Here is a 17947-nt window from a genome sequence, read left to right on the forward strand (position 1 = left end):
TACTTTTTTCTCTCATCTATAAAGCTTTGCTAAACAATTCAAATACACATTTTCAAACTTGATGACAAAAATATCATCTTTGGATAGAAAAAAAAGTTAAACATTTAAAAATATACATATCACTTTGTAAGCCAACTCAAAACCATGACTTTTTTCAAAAACAGTTGCAACATAAATGTTTAAAAAGTAGTTAGGAGACTAACATTATCAAGTCTGCACTTCCCACTAGTGGCAACATATGGTAAGTGCATGTTTCTTTTAAAATTAAAGACCAATTCTATCTTAAGTATTAGCTTTCTTAATAAAATTTAGAGCCCATTATATTATAGAACAAATACACATACTCTCTAAGAATAACATTATTTTTGTGGGTCAACTATTTCTCCTGGATAAAACTAATTTACTGTCAAGGTTCACACCCAGAGACATGATTAGTTAGCTACCTGAGAGTCCATATATAAAGTGTGTGTGTGTGTGTGTGTGTGTGTGTGTGTGTGTGTGTGTGTCCAGAGTTTAAGCTAGAAACAAAGCCACTCTGGCGATCAAACATGCATCCATTAGGGAGAAATAAGCTAAAAATAGCTGGTTAGCTTTGTTTAATTTACCCCTCGTTGAGAAATGTTCTCAAATTAACTTTCTGTAGTTCTCACTGAAATTATTTTTTCCTTATATCAGTAGATGATTTTCAAGCAGGCAACATTTGTTAAGAATATTAGGAAAAAGTTCTCCCTCCTTTCTAATCTTAGTGGTTCTCAGGGTGACAGAGCTGACTTATTTCTGAACCTGTGCACAGAGGTTCCCGTGCCTTCTGGCCATTGGAGCGCCTTGTCTGTCCCATAAGTAAGGCTTATTCTGCCACCTAAGGTTCCTGAACATCCCACCATGTGGATTTGCAAACTTACGTTAATGACTCCAAACTTTACCACTTGCTGGAAACAGACCTGAAACAACATTCATGGGGAATTTCATAAAGAGGAATATTGCTTTTTTAACAACTAGTGAAGAATGCTTTTAATTAAGGCACAATTACATCATTGTATTAGATGCTCTTCAAACAGCTGTCAGCAGACATGTGGTTTATATGTGAGTGTATGTGTATGAGGGTATGCATGTCTCCCTCTCTCTCTTTCTCTCTCCCTCCTCCCTCTCTAAGTGTGTGTGTGTGTGTGTGTGCGCGCATGTGTGTGTTATTAAGAACAGATTTCTTATGGCCTGAGTTTGACCAATCTACCAGTGACATGTGAGTTCCAATATTCCTCTTATAGAGGAAATTCCACTTTTAACCTTTTGTTCCTTTGTTTATAGAGGCTTCTGCCCTCTAGGTTACAAATAGACAAAAGGGAACCCTCAGTTTCATTTCTTCCTTCACGTCCTAAGTCTCCATACCTCTTTCCTATTTTTGGATGTCACTTCTTTCAGTTCTTCATACTTCTGTTTCCACAAAGACACGGCTGACTCCAGTCGTTCTACTTCTTTTTCCAGGGATGAGCGCATTCTAAAAAAAGAATTAAAAGCAAAACAGGCTTACAATTTAAAAATAATTTTAGAAATGCATTCAAAATTAGATGTGTTCTTTTCCTAATTTTTTTATTTACCTTATATATGATCATAGTAATGAGAGGAAAACTTTTTAAATTTATGAAAAACTATAAATATTGAATAAACTCTAATTTATTATACTGTCAATTAGCTTTACAGTTGGTTAGATATATTTCATTTAGCTTTGCCAGCATCAAAATAATTGACTTTCTGTCTGCTATCTCCTGTATTTTAATTAAAGGAGCAACAAGAATATAACAGGAATGTTTTCTCTGACAGAATTTAAACCATTTTTAAAGAAATAAGTATATATAAAACATTAACAATTTTTATTAAAGGATATTAATTATATTTGTGTATTTATGAATACATTAATAAACTTTCTCCTTAAAAATACTTTTCATATTTTACTAATAGAATAATTAAAAACTGGACTTGAAAAATCTAGATTTTCAAATTTACAAGTTTAAAATCATACAGTAATACAGATAGAAAACTTTTCTTTAAAATTAAGCTTTTCATACATAATTTTAATTACACAAACATGTCTACATAAGTAAAAATAGGTTAACTAATTTGCCAATTTTTTAACATACATATTTGGAAAACCCGCTTTATTACATAATGGACTTTCAGCTTTAATTAACAGCCCCTGGCCTGAATTAGTCTGTTATATGGAGGTTTTATTGTACTTAAAGATAGTGTATTTATTCCTCAGTGTATATCAAATAAAATAACTAATAATTGTTTGTTTACATGAAAATTTTGTATGTTTATTATGTAAAAATGTAAAATTTAGTCAAAGACATGGCAGGACAGGTAATTTATAAAAATGAATGGCAATATGATATTTGAATATTTTTAGTGTTGCCTCATAAAATGTTTGTAACTATTTCTGCAAGCAGGCATTAAGGACAGTGCATACTTAACTTTATACAGCAGAGAGCGCTCTTTAAATTCTTCATTTTCTGGCCTAATCAATGTAGTCTATATTTTAAAGATTTCCATAATTAATTAATCACACAGTTAAATTTAAGCTATCATACTACTTGAACTACAAGAAGGTAAAGAAAAAGTATAATTTTACACTAAAAATACTGCATATTTTATTCACAAATTCTCAAAAAAATACTAAATTAAGATAACATCAGCAAAAATATAGTATTTAATATGATGATATAAATTTTTAAAACTCAGATTGCTAAAATGTATACAATTTCCAGAATACAAAAGATTAAGGGTAAACCAAAATAATATTTATGGAAAACTATTATATTTCTATGCAATCTTTTGGTACTTTGTAAACTGTCATGATCCCATAATAATTGGGCATAACATTCAGACATCTAAACAGAAAGATTAAATAAAATACTTTTCAGAGATGAAAATTCCTGAAACATTAATATCTTATAATAAATATTAATCATTAATAAACTGTGTGCTAATTCATTGTAAAATATCAAATCAGTATTTTCTTAAAGGCCTACTTAAGGTAAATGTTTATACCAGACAAAAATAATTAACTTTGACATTTAGATATCCATTTATCTAAATGACATTTAGATATCCATTTTTTATTAGTCCAAATTTTAAGCTAACTATTAAACAATGAATAATAATAAAAATTATTAATATATTTTCATTTCCTGATTGCATTCCCAACTATTTATAATTATACCTTTCAGTATCTTTCATTGTCAGTGTCTTTCAGAAAATAGACAAAGCCATATATAGTTCATTTAATTAGAAAATAAATATTAAAAGAATATTGTGAAGCTCTTGGAGATATCTGGGAGAACAAGAGACCAAAGATGGAGGTGATGCCTCCAGGAACAAAATTTATTCTCATGCCACTGAACTGGTCCTGGGAAGACCCCATGCCTGTCACCTTCCCTGCCTCTTGCCAATACTCTCTCCTGGTATCAATTAAGTGTGTCTGATGACCATGTATATTCATACTAGAGGCCCAGTGCACAAATTTCATGCACTCGCGGGGGGGGGGGGGGGGGGGGGGGGTCCCTCAGCCCGGCCTGCACCCTCTTGCAGCCCAGGAGCCCTCAGGGGATGTCCGACCGATGGCAGGCACAGGTCTAAGCTGTCAGTTGGACATACTTAGCACTGCCATAGAGGTGGAAGAGGCCACGGCCACTGTGCTCGCCAGCTGTGAGCCAGCTCAGGGCTTCTGGCTGAGCGGCACCTCCCCTGTGGGAGTACACGGACCAAAAGGTGGCAGCTCCTGCATTGAGTGTCTGCCCCTTGGTGGTCAGTGTGCATCATAGCAACTAGTCGTTCTACCATTTGGCCGATTTGCATATTGGCCTTTTATTATATAGGACTAGAGGCTCATTGACTGAAATTTGTGCTTTTTTGTAGAGTATTCAGAAAAATGGACTCTATGTCATTTGGTGGACAATCACCTAAACACAAAATATATACTGGGAAATGACAAATGGCAAAAACACACAAAAATCAATTCAAATGAATTAAAGACTTGGATATAAGACCTAAAGCTATAAAATTCCTGGTAGAAAACATAAGGAAAAGCTCCTGGAATTGGTCTTGGCAATGATTTTTTTAATTCAACACCAAAAGCATAGGCTTTTTCCAAATTTCAGATAATGGATAATTGCACAGAAAACTAAACAGTACAATAATGTGATGAAGTTGAGAGTATTCAAGGAGGAGTTCCTCATCAGTGAAAACAGTGGGAATGATTCCCACAATCCTCCCACTGATTCCTGTGCTCCCGTCTGGAGAATTTTCCCACCAGCTGGGAACACAGAAAAAAACATGTTCACATCTTCTCAACGCCAGCCACCCACTTGCTGATATTCCAGGAGGAGGAATTTAGAAGATTAGACAGATTTATAGCAGTAGTATATGCTATAACCTTGGGAAACATTCTCCTGATAGAGAAAAGGCTTTGCAATGGCCTCCTGTGGATTGCACGCTAATGATGATTCATAGACACAACACCTTAGGAAGGTTCCATAAAGAGGAGAGTGAAAAGACAAGCTGAATACTGAAGGCCCCTCCCCCACCCCTATTCCTTGGCCTGTCTAGAGTCTTTATATTGGAGTGGCTCAGTGCTGAAGAATTTACTTTTATGGAGGTCGTTCATTTATTCCAAGGAAGTCAAATATATATGTATATATGTTCATGTACACGTGTGTAAGTGAGAGAGTAAAGATACACATGGGTATCATCAAAACTGCATCTTAGGAAGTTTACCTCAAGGAAATGCAGTTTCATGCTCCCATTATGGCAGTGAAATAACATTGTGTGTGGGTTTAAAAGAAGTCTATAGCCTCTAGAAAGTTAAATCCTTCAAGAAATAAAATACAGAGTTTAGAACTTGATGGAGACCTACAGTCTAAAAATTACTTCAATTTTATTCACTTTTCTACTCAAGTTGATTGCCTCTATTAGAAATGTACAGTTAACTGTAGGGTAATAAATACTTATTCTAGAAACAGATGCTTGTATTATCACAGTCTATTCATGTAGTGAAATAGAGACCAAGAATCTAACGAAGTTAGTGGTATGTATAACTATCAGAGGGACTAATAGAAACTTACCATAGAAAAAGAAATGGCAGATAAAACACAGTGAAAGGTTTTTGTGTACATTTATGAAAGGTTTTTGCATATATTTATCACTATTTCAATTCATTTAAACCATGGAAACTGAAATCAACAGTGGTTTCTGTTTCAATAAGTGTTTTTTGAGTTATGTTACTAAACAATACAAAACTGGAATATAAGTATCATTATGCATAGTTTTAGCAAGGACAACATAGTATCTATTGGCTAAGTAAATATGAAAGAACTAAATATATCACAACTAAGATGAATACCCAGATCACTGAATCTCAATTCTAGTGCTCTTTCTTATATATCAAAAATGGTCAATGAGTAAGGCATCTTATTCTCTGATTAATACCTCACAAAATCATGATTTGTATTTCATTAATATAAGAGACAAATTGACTCAGTATATTGATAATATACTGGCTATTTTAACCATATACACTAATAATTCAAATATTAATAAGGTAAATCTACAAGGTTATGATGAAAGACTAAAAACTAAAAAATTATAAATTACTCTTCAAAATTTTAAAAAATGAATGTCGCATAGAAAATTCGTCTTTTAAATATTAGAACATAATGACTAATCATGGGTAAAAGGCATTATCAAATGGCCAGCTTGCTGGACTTAATTTTAACAAGTTTGAAAACCAGACTTGGTTAACGGAGATGATCATTGTTGTACTTACTCCCTTTCTTTCCTAAGGACTTTCTGGAGCTCATCCAAATGCTCCTGCAGAGTGGAAACTTTAAGCATTCCATCCTCCAAAGACAGATGTCCCACTGGCTGTCGTAGCCCAGGTCTCATTGCACAGTTTCCAGAACCACTGTTCTCGAATAAATCGGAGCAGTCTAGATGGAGTTTCTCCTCATTTAATCTTAATGGGTCGAGAATCAAACCTTCTTCCTAAAAGGAAAAAAAACCATAAAGCAGTTATTACTGTTGAATTTTTAAATTTCTCAGTAGGAAAATCATGCAGAATATTTCCATATTTTGGAGAGGAAATAAATGTTATAATTCACGAACAAATTCATATTTTAACTTTTAAATTTGGACTTGCTGGGATGACATTAGTTTGCAAAACCATACAGGTTTCAAGTGTACAGTTCAACAAAACATCATCTGTACACTACATCATGTGCCCATAGCCCAAAGCAAAGTCTCTTTCCACCCACTTTCCTTTCCCCTTTGCCCACCCCCATTTATCCCTCACCCCCTTTGCCTCTGGCTATCACCACACTATTCTCTGTGTTTATATGCTATGTATATTTTCATTTTTAATCATTCTCTAATAGAGTTATATGGCCAAGTATTAACTTGCATTCTTTAAGCATCTTTCTTTCTTTCTATGCTCTACCTTATTAAAATCAAATACATTTCTCAAAAAGTCTGCTTTAACTTTTAGTTTTCTTTTTATAATCACAGCTAAAAATAGCCAAGCATGAACTTGAACAGCTGTAAAGAGTTATTTAATGAGTTTATGAATTTCTCTTTAAAGTTTATTTTGTCACAAGGCACTTGAGAGTTTCAAAGGAAAGCCAGCTGATTACTTTTTAATGTCTTTGCAGAGCAGAGGAGAAAGAATTTTCAGGGAATTTTTGAATCTTTTATTAGGCTTGTTTATGGAAATATTATTTAGGTCACTAGTTAAAGCTCAAATAAAGTTTAATGGGACATTTTAATATACATAAGCATCATTTATCAGAACAGTACACTGCCTCAAAATATTACATCATAATTCCAAAACTTGGCCAAACTCATGCTATCAATATCGATCTGTAATTTAAATTTGCCCTGAATTGTGGGTTTAAAAATGAGATAAAGAAAAGTTCAAATAAAATCTTAATTAATAGACAAGTTCAAATAAAATATTCATGATACTTCATTTTTAGTATTTATGTATTTTTATTTTAAAAATATTTTTATTAATGTCAGAGATGAAGGGAGAGAGAATCATTGATTGGCTGCCTCCTGCACATCCCACACAAGCCTGCAACCTGGGCATGTGTCCTGACCAGGAATCAAACCATGAGCTTCTGGTTCATATGTCGATGTTCAACCACAGAGTTACACCAGCCGGGCTTTAGTATTTATTTTTCAATGTTAGGTTTCTAGCATGACTCATCTCTTCATTCTCTCAACAATTAATGGTTATTATGTCTCATCTTGAAAAACAATAAATTAAGATGTATTGTTCTCCTTGGAAAATACCATGGTAAGACAATCCATTCATATGTAAGTATCTTTAGAGTTAGCAGGAAAACTGATCAAAATAAAAACAGCTAATTGAAACTTAACTTATTTCACTATCATCACAAGGAATTGTAACTATCCTTTTCCCTAAATAAATAAACTTTTAATAAAGATATACTATATATGATGTTCTTAATACTAATGATACAAAAATATTTCAAATGAAGTCCCAAGATATTGAACATTTCTCAGTAAAACATATATGAAGAGACTCTTTCTCATTCTTAAATGTGGTGACTATGACTTGAAATAATAAATATTTGTACATTCAGGACAACTTATGTGAGCTATATTCCCTAGTCTCCATCATTATATTCAAATACATACATTAATACAGTTGAATTTTGAGAATATATAACATTTTCCCAAAGATATACACAAGAGGACTAATAGCATAAATTATTGAGTTTAAAAAATTTATATTTAAAACAAATATGGAAGACTCAATAAGCATAAGTAATTAGAATTTTTTAACCTTTTTCATTTACAAAGAAACTTATATTTACCATAAGGCTTAAAATTTTAGTTGGAATTATAGAAGAGCAATTTTATGATTTAGAAATGAAATTACATAGAAAAATATAATAATATAAACCGATTCTATGAAAAGAGACAACATGAATTCCTAAAGTTTCCTGAAGTATGTTCCATGGGTTGTTAATAGTAATTACCAGTTTTAAAAAGGTGTGGGGGAGGCGTGGTTCATAGATAAATATGGATATGAACTGCTAGATTTTTAAAAAGTTTATTTTTAGGAACTTCAAGAGTTTAAGTATACCAAGAAATTCCAAGAATGGGTATGAGGCATTTCCTAAAGGTATTGGCCTAGGGTACCCATTTTACAGAAATTAATTATGAGGGCAGAATTCCAAACCTTGGGGAAAGTTCAAACTATTGTATGAATAATTTATAATATTGACCTAGCAAGGATAAATGGAGAGAAATTTCTCTAAACATTTCCTTTTCACATAAAACACACACACAACAACAACAACAACAACAACAACAACAATGCTGGGTCCATTTTTGCTAAAAAAAAAAAAAATTGTCTGATCACTATTATATTCTGAATGTGTCCCCTCAAATTCATATGCTAAAGTCCTAACTCCTAGTACCTCAGAAAGTGACTGTATTTGGAAACAGGGTCTTTAAAGAGCTTTTTATTTTAAAAGGAGGTGATCAGGATGGACCTAATGATGGCACTTCTATAGGAAGAGGAACCTTGGTTACAAACACTGCGTAAAGGCACAGGGAGAAGATGGCCGTCTAAAAGCCAATGAGAGAGGCCTCACAAGAAACAAACCCTGATCTCAGACTTCTGGCCTCTAGAACACTCTGTCACTGAAGTCACCCAGTGTGCAGCACCCAGGTATGGAAAACAAATATAGTCAGTCTCCTCTGGATCTGTGAGTTTCCTCCCATCACTATCTAAGCATTCTAATATGTCCGAGGACTCTGGATTCCCCTGCCTTTATTTCCTTACCACAGTATTTCTGTTCTCCATTGTAGGAAATTCTCTTTTCACCAGACACTCTCCGATAGACTCACACATTTGTGAGCCAGATTGAAGTTGATCCCTTTGTACACAGGACACATTTATGAAACCAGGACGCGTCTGGTCCAGGGCAACTCTAGCCTCCAAGGTCTCCTTTGGATGTGGAGAACTTTGCTTCTTTTTCAGAGCACTCAGTTCTTTCACTGTCATCTCTAACTCCATTCTGAGCTGTCTTCCTTCCTCCCTGGCACTGTTCCTCTCAGCTCGAACTTTACTCCACTTTTCCCTCCAGTTGGCTGTGCAGTCTGACCACCACCGCATGGTCTTCTCCATCTGAGCTGCTCTGGCCTTGACTTCCTCCAGTTCCCGCAGGCGAAGCTCTTCACAAATATCCCATTCGCTGGCGCTGCACCCGTGAGCACAGAAGCTGTGGGCGGCATGCGACTGTAGCCCAGTAAGCGGCCAACAGGAACTGCAGGTGTCCCTGGGGCCCGAGGCAGGTGCGCCCACGTCGGGACGTGCTTTAACCACTGACTGCTGCATCCCGAAGATTTGTGTTTCCTCAATTAACCGATAAATGGATTCTAAATTCATATTTATCTTTCCAGACCTAAGAAAAGACAGACAAAACCCACATAATTAACCTTTGAATCTCCCTTGCAGTTACAAAAGCAAAACTTACATTTAAAATTTTGGGGGGGAGAAAAAAGAATGCATCTTTTCAATATTGAACATTTTCTTTTAAGCATAAAATACAGGCAGTTCTCGGGTTACGTCGAACTCGTAAGTAGTTTCCTGGTTACTTCGCCATCTCCAATTTATTTATAAAAAATAAAAAAGCTCCATCATTTTGACGTATGTATATATGTGCTTTATGTTTTTATTATTTATTTACCACAAGTAAAGGTCAGGAATTGTTACCTTTCTTTTAATTTTTTTTTTTTTTTACTGTTTCGCTTCATTACTGCTGTGTATGTGCTCCATGTGAGTGACGTAGGTGTTTATGTAGGTGGGTTCCCACTTATAGCGAAAATGTAGGAACTGATCTCCGATGTAACCCAAGGATCTACTGTATAGAGGAATTTATACATTTGTAATTACCCTGAAAGAAACAGGAATTGCTCATATTGAATTTTACAAAACAAATACAAAGAAAAATATGAAGATACAATTGTGGACAGCATATGATATGAATAATTCATTTTAATAAATCCAATTCTACACATAGAATTAGATTTAGTATAATATTTAGTGTAACACATGTTGTCCATTTACTATTTGATGGTCTCCTTTCCCCTTGCTAATAATTAAAGAACAATTTGGATGAAATGTAGACTTTATTGATCTCTGGCAGGCTAAGCCCCTGTCCCAGTCCCAAAAGCTAAATTGTGATTGGTCTAAATCTTCCCTGATGACCTCATTGACCATTCATTGGTCACAAGTAAGCACGTGGCCTGGTTCTACTGGTGAGATGTGAGGGGAAGTCTGCTGGGGAAATTTCCTGCCTACAAACATTTCAAAACATCAGAATAAGAAACCCTTTTCCGCTGCTCTCTTCCTTCCTAAACAAAGACATGATTCTGGATAAGGTGAGTGTACAGTTATCTTGTAACATTGAAAATGGTAGAACAGAATGATAGTTTATTGACTGAGCTCTGTGTTAATATCCTGGTTTCCTTGCTCTGTGAGAAAGATTACCTATATTTACTAAAGCTTTCATCATTGAGTTTCCTGTTATTTGCAGTCAAAAGGATATCTAATAAATTAATTATTGCTATGATTAATATACCATGATAAGTTCTAAAAATATAATATTTAGAATGACACATGGTCTTTGTCCTAAAGATTTTATATTCCAGAGAATGAGATAAACACATATAATAAAAATAGATAATGAACAGAATAAAATATATTTATTCAATCTTTTTAATACATCTTATGGGTCAGGTCAGTGTTAGCTTCCTAGGCTATGGACAGGTGCTTTCAGAGCACAGCAAAGAAAAGAAAACTGATCCTAAAACTGAAGTCTTCTCAGCAGAGATAAACTACACAGAGTTTTAGCATTTTCAAAGCTTTATCACAAAATGAAAAATAGCTTTCCATATAAAATAACAAAAAGCAAATTAATTTATAAATTCAAACACTTCTTATTGATTATGCAAATCCATTACTTATTCAATATGGCAATATTGCTATACTGAGGATATAGCCGTTGAATATCTTCTATGCAAATTAGCTAGGATGCTGTAATGTCACAACTAGACAGCAAAGACCTCTGATTTGCATGGTGCCTGGCCAGGGCGAGGGACCTCAGGCCAAGTCTCCCATCCAGTGGGGATTGATGGGGAACCTCAGGCCATGCCCCCCACCCGGCTCTGGGCCAGGAGACCTCAGGTTATGCCATCCACCCCAGCTGAGGGCCTGGGGATCTCAGGCTGCACTGCCCCCACCTTCACACAAGCACACACACACACACACACACACACACACACAATCCAGCAAGGCTTGACAGGGACCTTAGGCTGCGACCCCCACCTGGCAAAGCTTGATGGGAGGCCTGAGACTGCAGTCTCCAATGTGGTGCTGGGCCAGGAGACTTGAGGCTGCATCCCCCACTCAGAGGGCTTGATGGGGGTGGGGCCAGCCAGTTCTGGGTCTCCTGCATTTTTTAAGTGCCTGAAGGTGGTGGGCAGGGACTTGACACTAGATCCCATGGTGTGCCCAGACTCTGACAGGAGGGAGATTTTCATATACATTTTAGTAATTTTCTTTCATCTCTGACACTTCTATTATAGAGAAAGGGTGAATAGCAATAGTAAAATATTTCCTCTAATTAATTCTCTTTTAAGGTGGACAAATTTCGTGCACCAGGCCACTAGTTTTAAAATAAATACTTAAAATATGCAGGTTAATCTACAAGTTAGTAAAGCTACGCGTTTGCATAAGATTGCCCATTTTTATTATCAAAGAAGATTTGCTGGTGCAAATAATTTACATATAAGAATTAATCTCTCTCAGTTTTTCATTTGCTTTTATATAGCTATAGATCATAAACTGTCTCTTTCTGAACCATCCATTTAATCAAATGAGGGGATTTCATTATATCAACAAAATAAAAAAAAGTTTCTATTCACTAGAATAATGAGTATATAATATTAAATGTATATAACTTTCAGTTGTAGGAAAATATATATATTTTAACAAGTGTTTTATAGAAGTACCAAACCAATTCACTCCTTACTATGATACATCTACTATTCCTAACAAAAATAATTGCAATTATTTTTGTTATTATATTTGCCAGGTGGGGGTCGCAGCCTAAGGTCCCTGTCAAGCCTTGCTGGATTGTGTGTGTGTGTGTGTGTGTGTGTGTGTGTGCTTGTGTGAAGGTGGGGGCAGTGCAGCCTGAGATCCCCAGGCCCTCAGCTGGGGTGGATGGCATAACCTGAGGTCTCCTGGCCCAGTAGATGTCTAAGATTACTTTAATTAATGCTGATTTGAGTCAATTGTTCCCTCCATTTACTACAATTCAATGGGCATTGAGCATATAATTGACAAAATTTACTTGACAATTAGTAAACCAAGACCAATCCTATATAATAAAAGTCTGGTCGTCCAGTCATCTGTTCAACCAATCAAAGCATAATATGCTAATGATATTCTAAGGCTGCTCAGCTGCTTGCTATGACATGCACTGACCACCAGAGGGCTGATAATCAACTGGTTGATCAGTCGCTATGATGTGCACTGACCACCAGGGGGCAGATGCTCTGAATGGTAGGTTAGCTTGCTGCTGGGGTCCGGCCTATTGGGACTGAGCAAGATGGGTCAGACAAGATGGCTGCACTGTGCCTCTAGTATTAAAATAAAAGAATATTTTAATTGAAAGTACACCAAATAATATATATAATATATATTCACATATATATTCATTATTTACTGCATAAGGAATTACTCCTTTTAGCTGAAATTCCAAAATGAAGATAGCAAATTGATTTCAGCATATTAAAATTAAACTTAACCTTGCCATTTTTCAAAAGAAATCAGTACCTTGAAATTGTAATGTCTTTTAAAATGTCTCATTAACTTTTGCTTCACTCATATTTTTGAAGACTCTATAATTGGATTCTGGTATATTGAGATCTTGCCTACTAATTATGTATTTTTCACATCTGACTAAACAAGACTGAGGTGGGTTTAATCATTCAGTCCTTGAACTTGAATAGTATTTCTTGTTCTAAAGCGTTTCTTAAGCAAGCATAAATGAAGATGTTTAACCGTACTTCGTCTTTATTATGTCATTTGTATCCCCTACACATGTGTGTGTACACTAATGTTTTATGTCAGATGACTGTAAAAGTATTTGTCAGTGGTTGTAGCACAATGCCTTTGATGTATGAAAAAAAAAGTACATAAAAAAAAAATACTTTAATGCTATTCACCTTTTGGTCTTTTATTCTCAGTTTTGCATTGTGCTCACCATAAAAAGTGTGGGCATAAGGAAACTCTAGGAGGTGATGGGTATATTTATTACCTTGATTAGGGTTCTGTTTTTATAGTACATGTAGATGTCCAAACTCTTCAAATAGTATACATTAAATATGTGCAGTATTTTGCATCAATTACACCTCAATAAAACTATTAAAAGCGTTCATACAATCAGGCTACCATGACTACTACCACAGACATTTGAATGCAGTACAGAACCAAATACAATAAATAAAATTTGATGGGCATATGAGGTATAGATAATATTACTAAACATATCATTTCTCACTAAAAGAGGAGTTTAATACGTAGGAGACTGGCTCCAGGCTCTATTGGTCCAAGTTCTGACGGTCACTTCCTAAGTAGATGCTCTTGGACAAAGTCATAAACTGCCCCATACCCTCATTTGTAAAAGAAGACAGATATGTCATACATCTCACTCAGTTCTTGTGACCGTTAGATGGGAAAATGCCTGCAGATTGACTGGCCCAGGCTGTTTCTCAGGCAAGGGGATAGTTTTCCTCAGTGCTGTGTAAGTCACTAATATGTCACCTTGGAATTGCATTAGTTAGTTTTTTTCAGGTTATTTTCTCTCTTTTGAAAGGGTAATGGTGAAATTAAAAAAAAAATTGCAATAGATAAATGAATTTTACAATAAAAGTTCTGAATTTCATTTAATAAATATATAGTCTAAATTTTATATAGTATTGATATTATTCAGTTAAATATTCAATACTATTAACTCCATCCAAGAGATAAGAACCTAGGACTTAGGGTCTTAATGTAAGCAGCCTAAGTCATACATCCCCATATCCATACATATCCCGGTTTGGGGATATATAACAACTAGAGGCCCAGTGCACAAAATTTGTGCACTTGGAGGGGAGGTCCAAGAGCCCTGGGGGGATGTCTGACTGATGTCGGGTTGCAGGCCTAAGCTGTCAGTCTGACATTCTTAGTGCTGCTGCAGAGGCAGGAGAGGCTCCCACCACCACTTCACTCACCAGCCATGAGCTTGGCTTCAGGCTGCGTGGTGCTCTCCCTGGAAGTCAGTATCATAATAACTGGTCATTCTGCCATTCGGTTGACTTGCATATTAGTCTTTTATTACTTAGGATTAGTTTTAGGTGTACAGCATAGTGGTTGGACATCATATACTTTACAAAGTGGTCCCCACAATATTTCAAGAACCCACCCAGCCCTGTACATAGTTATTGTAATATCATTGACTATATTCCCTCTGCTGTACTTTATATTTCTGTAACTACTTTGTAACTACCAATTTGTACCTCTTAATCCCTTGACCCTTTTAAAGCAGTACCAAGCCCTTCCCCTCTGTCAACTGTCAGCCTGTTTTCTGTATGTATGAGTCTATTTCTATTTTATTTACTTATTTATTTTGTTTATTTTTGATTCCACATAGAAGTGAAATCATATAGTATTTGTCTTTCTCTGTCTGACTTATTTCACTTAGCATAATACCTTCTAGGTCTATCCATGCTGTCACAAATGGTAAAATTTCCTTCTTTTTTATTGTTGAGCTAACTTTGTGATTTGAGTGAATTCAGTCTTCTCATCATAGATTATGGAACTTCTGGGTCTGGAGCTTGTCTATCCAGCCACCTTTCTCTGTCATTCTGCTTCTATGTTCTATGCTTCAGCCACCCTATCTCTGTTACTTGTACAAACCTCACTTCAACAATATTCATTATGCCATTTGATTGCTTTATAAGGAGCATTGTTCCTTTCCTCCACACGCCCATTTCTCCCTGGCTTCTCATCCTTCGGCAGCAGCTAGCTGACCTATGCCTGACTATCCTCCATCCCTTAGAGGCCTTGCATCTCAGCAGAAAATATACCTTTGGCCTCCTCTATGCTAATGAAGGGAACAGATATGGATCCTGCCATCCTGGTACCTTGCCAATAATCAGCATCAGTATATCAAATAATTGTGTATTTCCACTGCCTTTGAAAGAAATAAACAGTGTATTGTGGTTCAACACATACATACATACATACTTAGTTAGAGAAGTTTTTCTGAAGTGACATCTTAGGCATTATCTGAAGAATGAAGCAGACCAGAAATAAAAGCATTTTTGGCAAAAGTTACACTACAGAGGAAGAATAAAATAGGGTCCAAAGAGATTTTTTTTATTGTTTATACTTATTGCTTTCCATTAATCTATAGGAAATAAATTTTAAGTGAACTTTTTAGATTTTTAATAAAATAATGTTAATAATGTTAATAAAAACCATAAGCAAAAAGAAAAATAGATTAATATTGATTCAGAACATAAAGCTAAGAAACAGTTGTTACTATAGCTATGAAATCACATACTCTGATAAAAAGAGAAAAGGGAGAACTATTTTCAATGTTCAGGAAAGTAAAATATATTCTATATAATAAAAGCTCATGACATCATCACAAGATGGCCAACACAAGATGGCTGCCTTCATGTCATCATAAGATGGCTGCCACAAGATGGCTGGCAGGAGAGGGCAGTTGTGGGTGATCAGGTTGGCAGGGAAGGGCAGTTGGAGGCTACCAGGCTGGCAGGGGAGGGCAGTTGGGGGTAACCAGGCCGGCAGGAGAGGCTCAGGCAGAGTGATCAGGCCAGCAAGGGAGAGTTGTTGGGGGTGATCAGGACAGCAGGAGAGCAGTTATGAGTCAATTAGCAGGAAGAAGCAGTTAGGGGCAATCATGCAGGCAGGCAGGCGAGCAGTTAGAAGCCAGAAGTGCCAGATTGTGAGAAGGATGTCCAATTGCTGGTTTAGGCCTGATCCTTAAACTGGCAGTCAGGCATCCCCTAAGGGGTCCAAGATTGGAGAGGATACAGGCCAGGCTGAGGGACACCCCCACCCCATGCATGAATTTTGTGCACTGGGCTTCTAGTCATATTATATTATATTTTATATTTTAAAATGTGGTCTGTCACATAAATATTAAAATATAATATTTAAAATATTATATTTTAAAATGTGGTCTGTCAAGCATGAACAAAGGAATAGTATAAAAACTTATACATTTTGCCCTGTCCCTGTGCTGAGTTGGTCGAGCACTGTCCCATGCATCAGGAGGTTGCCAATTCAATTCCTGGTCAGGGGACATGCCCAGGTTGCCAGCTTGATCCCTAGAAGGGGGCAAGCAGGAAGAAGCCCATAGATGTTTCTCTCTCTTCCATGTTTCTAGCTCTCTCTCCCTCTCCCTTCCTCTCTCTGAAATCAATAAAAACATATTTTTTTAATTAAAAGTACACATTTGTATGGGTCTAAAGCAGGAAAAATAATGTATTTTTAAGAACAATTTATAAGAAACCTAAAGAGTAAATGTTGACAATGCAGTTGTGGCAATGATAAGTGAAACAGTGACAGTGATTAATTTAAAACATTGAATGGTTATGTCATTGTTTTAATATAGTTCCAGTTTTGCCCATGGTTAAGTATTAATTACATCTAAGAACCCGAACACTGTGGTGGATTATACAAATGGTATAGTCTGTTTGTTGTGAATGTGAGGTTTTAGAATCCTATAGAGGCAGGAAACAGTTGCACAAAGAGGGCAACTGAATAATATAAAATAAATTTGTACATGTTACCAATTATTTAAAGCTTAGATACTTATTTCCCCAAAGCTTTGTAGTATAAGACAAGTATAGATGTAAACATTTAAAAATAAGTATATTCATGTTTGCCAAGAGCCATTAATAAGCTATAAATTGTATTATCTGATCATATACAAATTATCTTTATTTTAAAGAATCTGCATATAATTCAGATGATAAGCCATGCCTCCTTCTGACTCTTCATTGTTTCATATCTCTTTACCCTATTATCATTATCTAATATCATTTAAGCCATGTAGCACTGTTTTAAGTCAATGTGGTGTCTTTTCTTTAGTCTAGGTTTCCAATAAAACATTATTTGAGAAAAATAATATTTTTCTTAGACAATGTTCAGTGATAAAAATTAACTTCATTTCTTTCAAAATAAACTATTTCAGATCATATCTTGATGTTATTGCTGACATTCTCAGACAATAGCAATGTTTTCTGTGCTTTTAAGTGGAAAAAAACAAAACTATAAGTCATAGGTAGAAAGTGATTAGTCGTACTTCTTTGGAATATGAATAAAAGAATAAAGAAGGATTCAAAATCACAATCCACAATCCATTTTATAAAGTGCCAATGTATAATTTGTAATGAGTCTTAGAAAAGTAATATTTTTCTTTTCTGGCAGGCTTATCAACTCAAAGCTTTTATAGTGTTTTGCCTGCCAAATACAAATTTAGGTTCAGATAATCTAGGATTTCTTGGAGGATATAAAATAATTTAACTACTCTTGTGTACTTCTTAGAAAATTATGTTTAAAAATATTCCTCAAATGTCTCGCCAGTAAGCAAATAGTAGGGCATAAGGATATTTTATCTAAGATTTGAGTTCACAGCTTAAGTATATTTCTTCTAACAATCTATATACAATTTATGCTACTTATTGCCTATTTGAAACCTGAAACTTGTTTAATTCCTCAGTATTTCTTAATATTTGTGTGTATTTCAAGGTTTCAGTGAACAAAACCACAAAC

General features: G+C 35.3%; 1 protein-coding gene across 6 annotated transcripts in view; it reads right to left on the reverse strand.

Annotated features, from left to right (window-relative positions):
- The window catches only part of CCDC102B (coiled-coil domain containing 102B), a 138285-nt gene that overhangs the window by 95279 nt on the left and 25059 nt on the right, over positions 1-17947 (reverse strand). For all 6 annotated transcript variants that reach the window (XM_045574467.1, XM_036418902.2, XM_036418904.2 and 3 more), the window contains exons 2-4: positions 8867-9488; positions 5819-6036; positions 1387-1495 (exon numbers count right to left, since the gene is read on the reverse strand). In XM_045574467.1, coding sequence (XP_045430423.1) covers positions 1387-1495; positions 5819-6036; positions 8867-9488 — 949 coding nt within the window. The remainder of the gene's footprint in view (positions 1-1386; positions 1496-5818; positions 6037-8866; positions 9489-17947) is intronic.

Source organism: Pipistrellus kuhlii, unplaced genomic scaffold, assembly GCF_014108245.1.
Source record: "Pipistrellus kuhlii isolate mPipKuh1 unplaced genomic scaffold, mPipKuh1.p scaffold_m20_p_6, whole genome shotgun sequence".
Classification (NCBI taxonomy): domain Eukaryota; kingdom Metazoa; phylum Chordata; class Mammalia; order Chiroptera; family Vespertilionidae; genus Pipistrellus; species Pipistrellus kuhlii.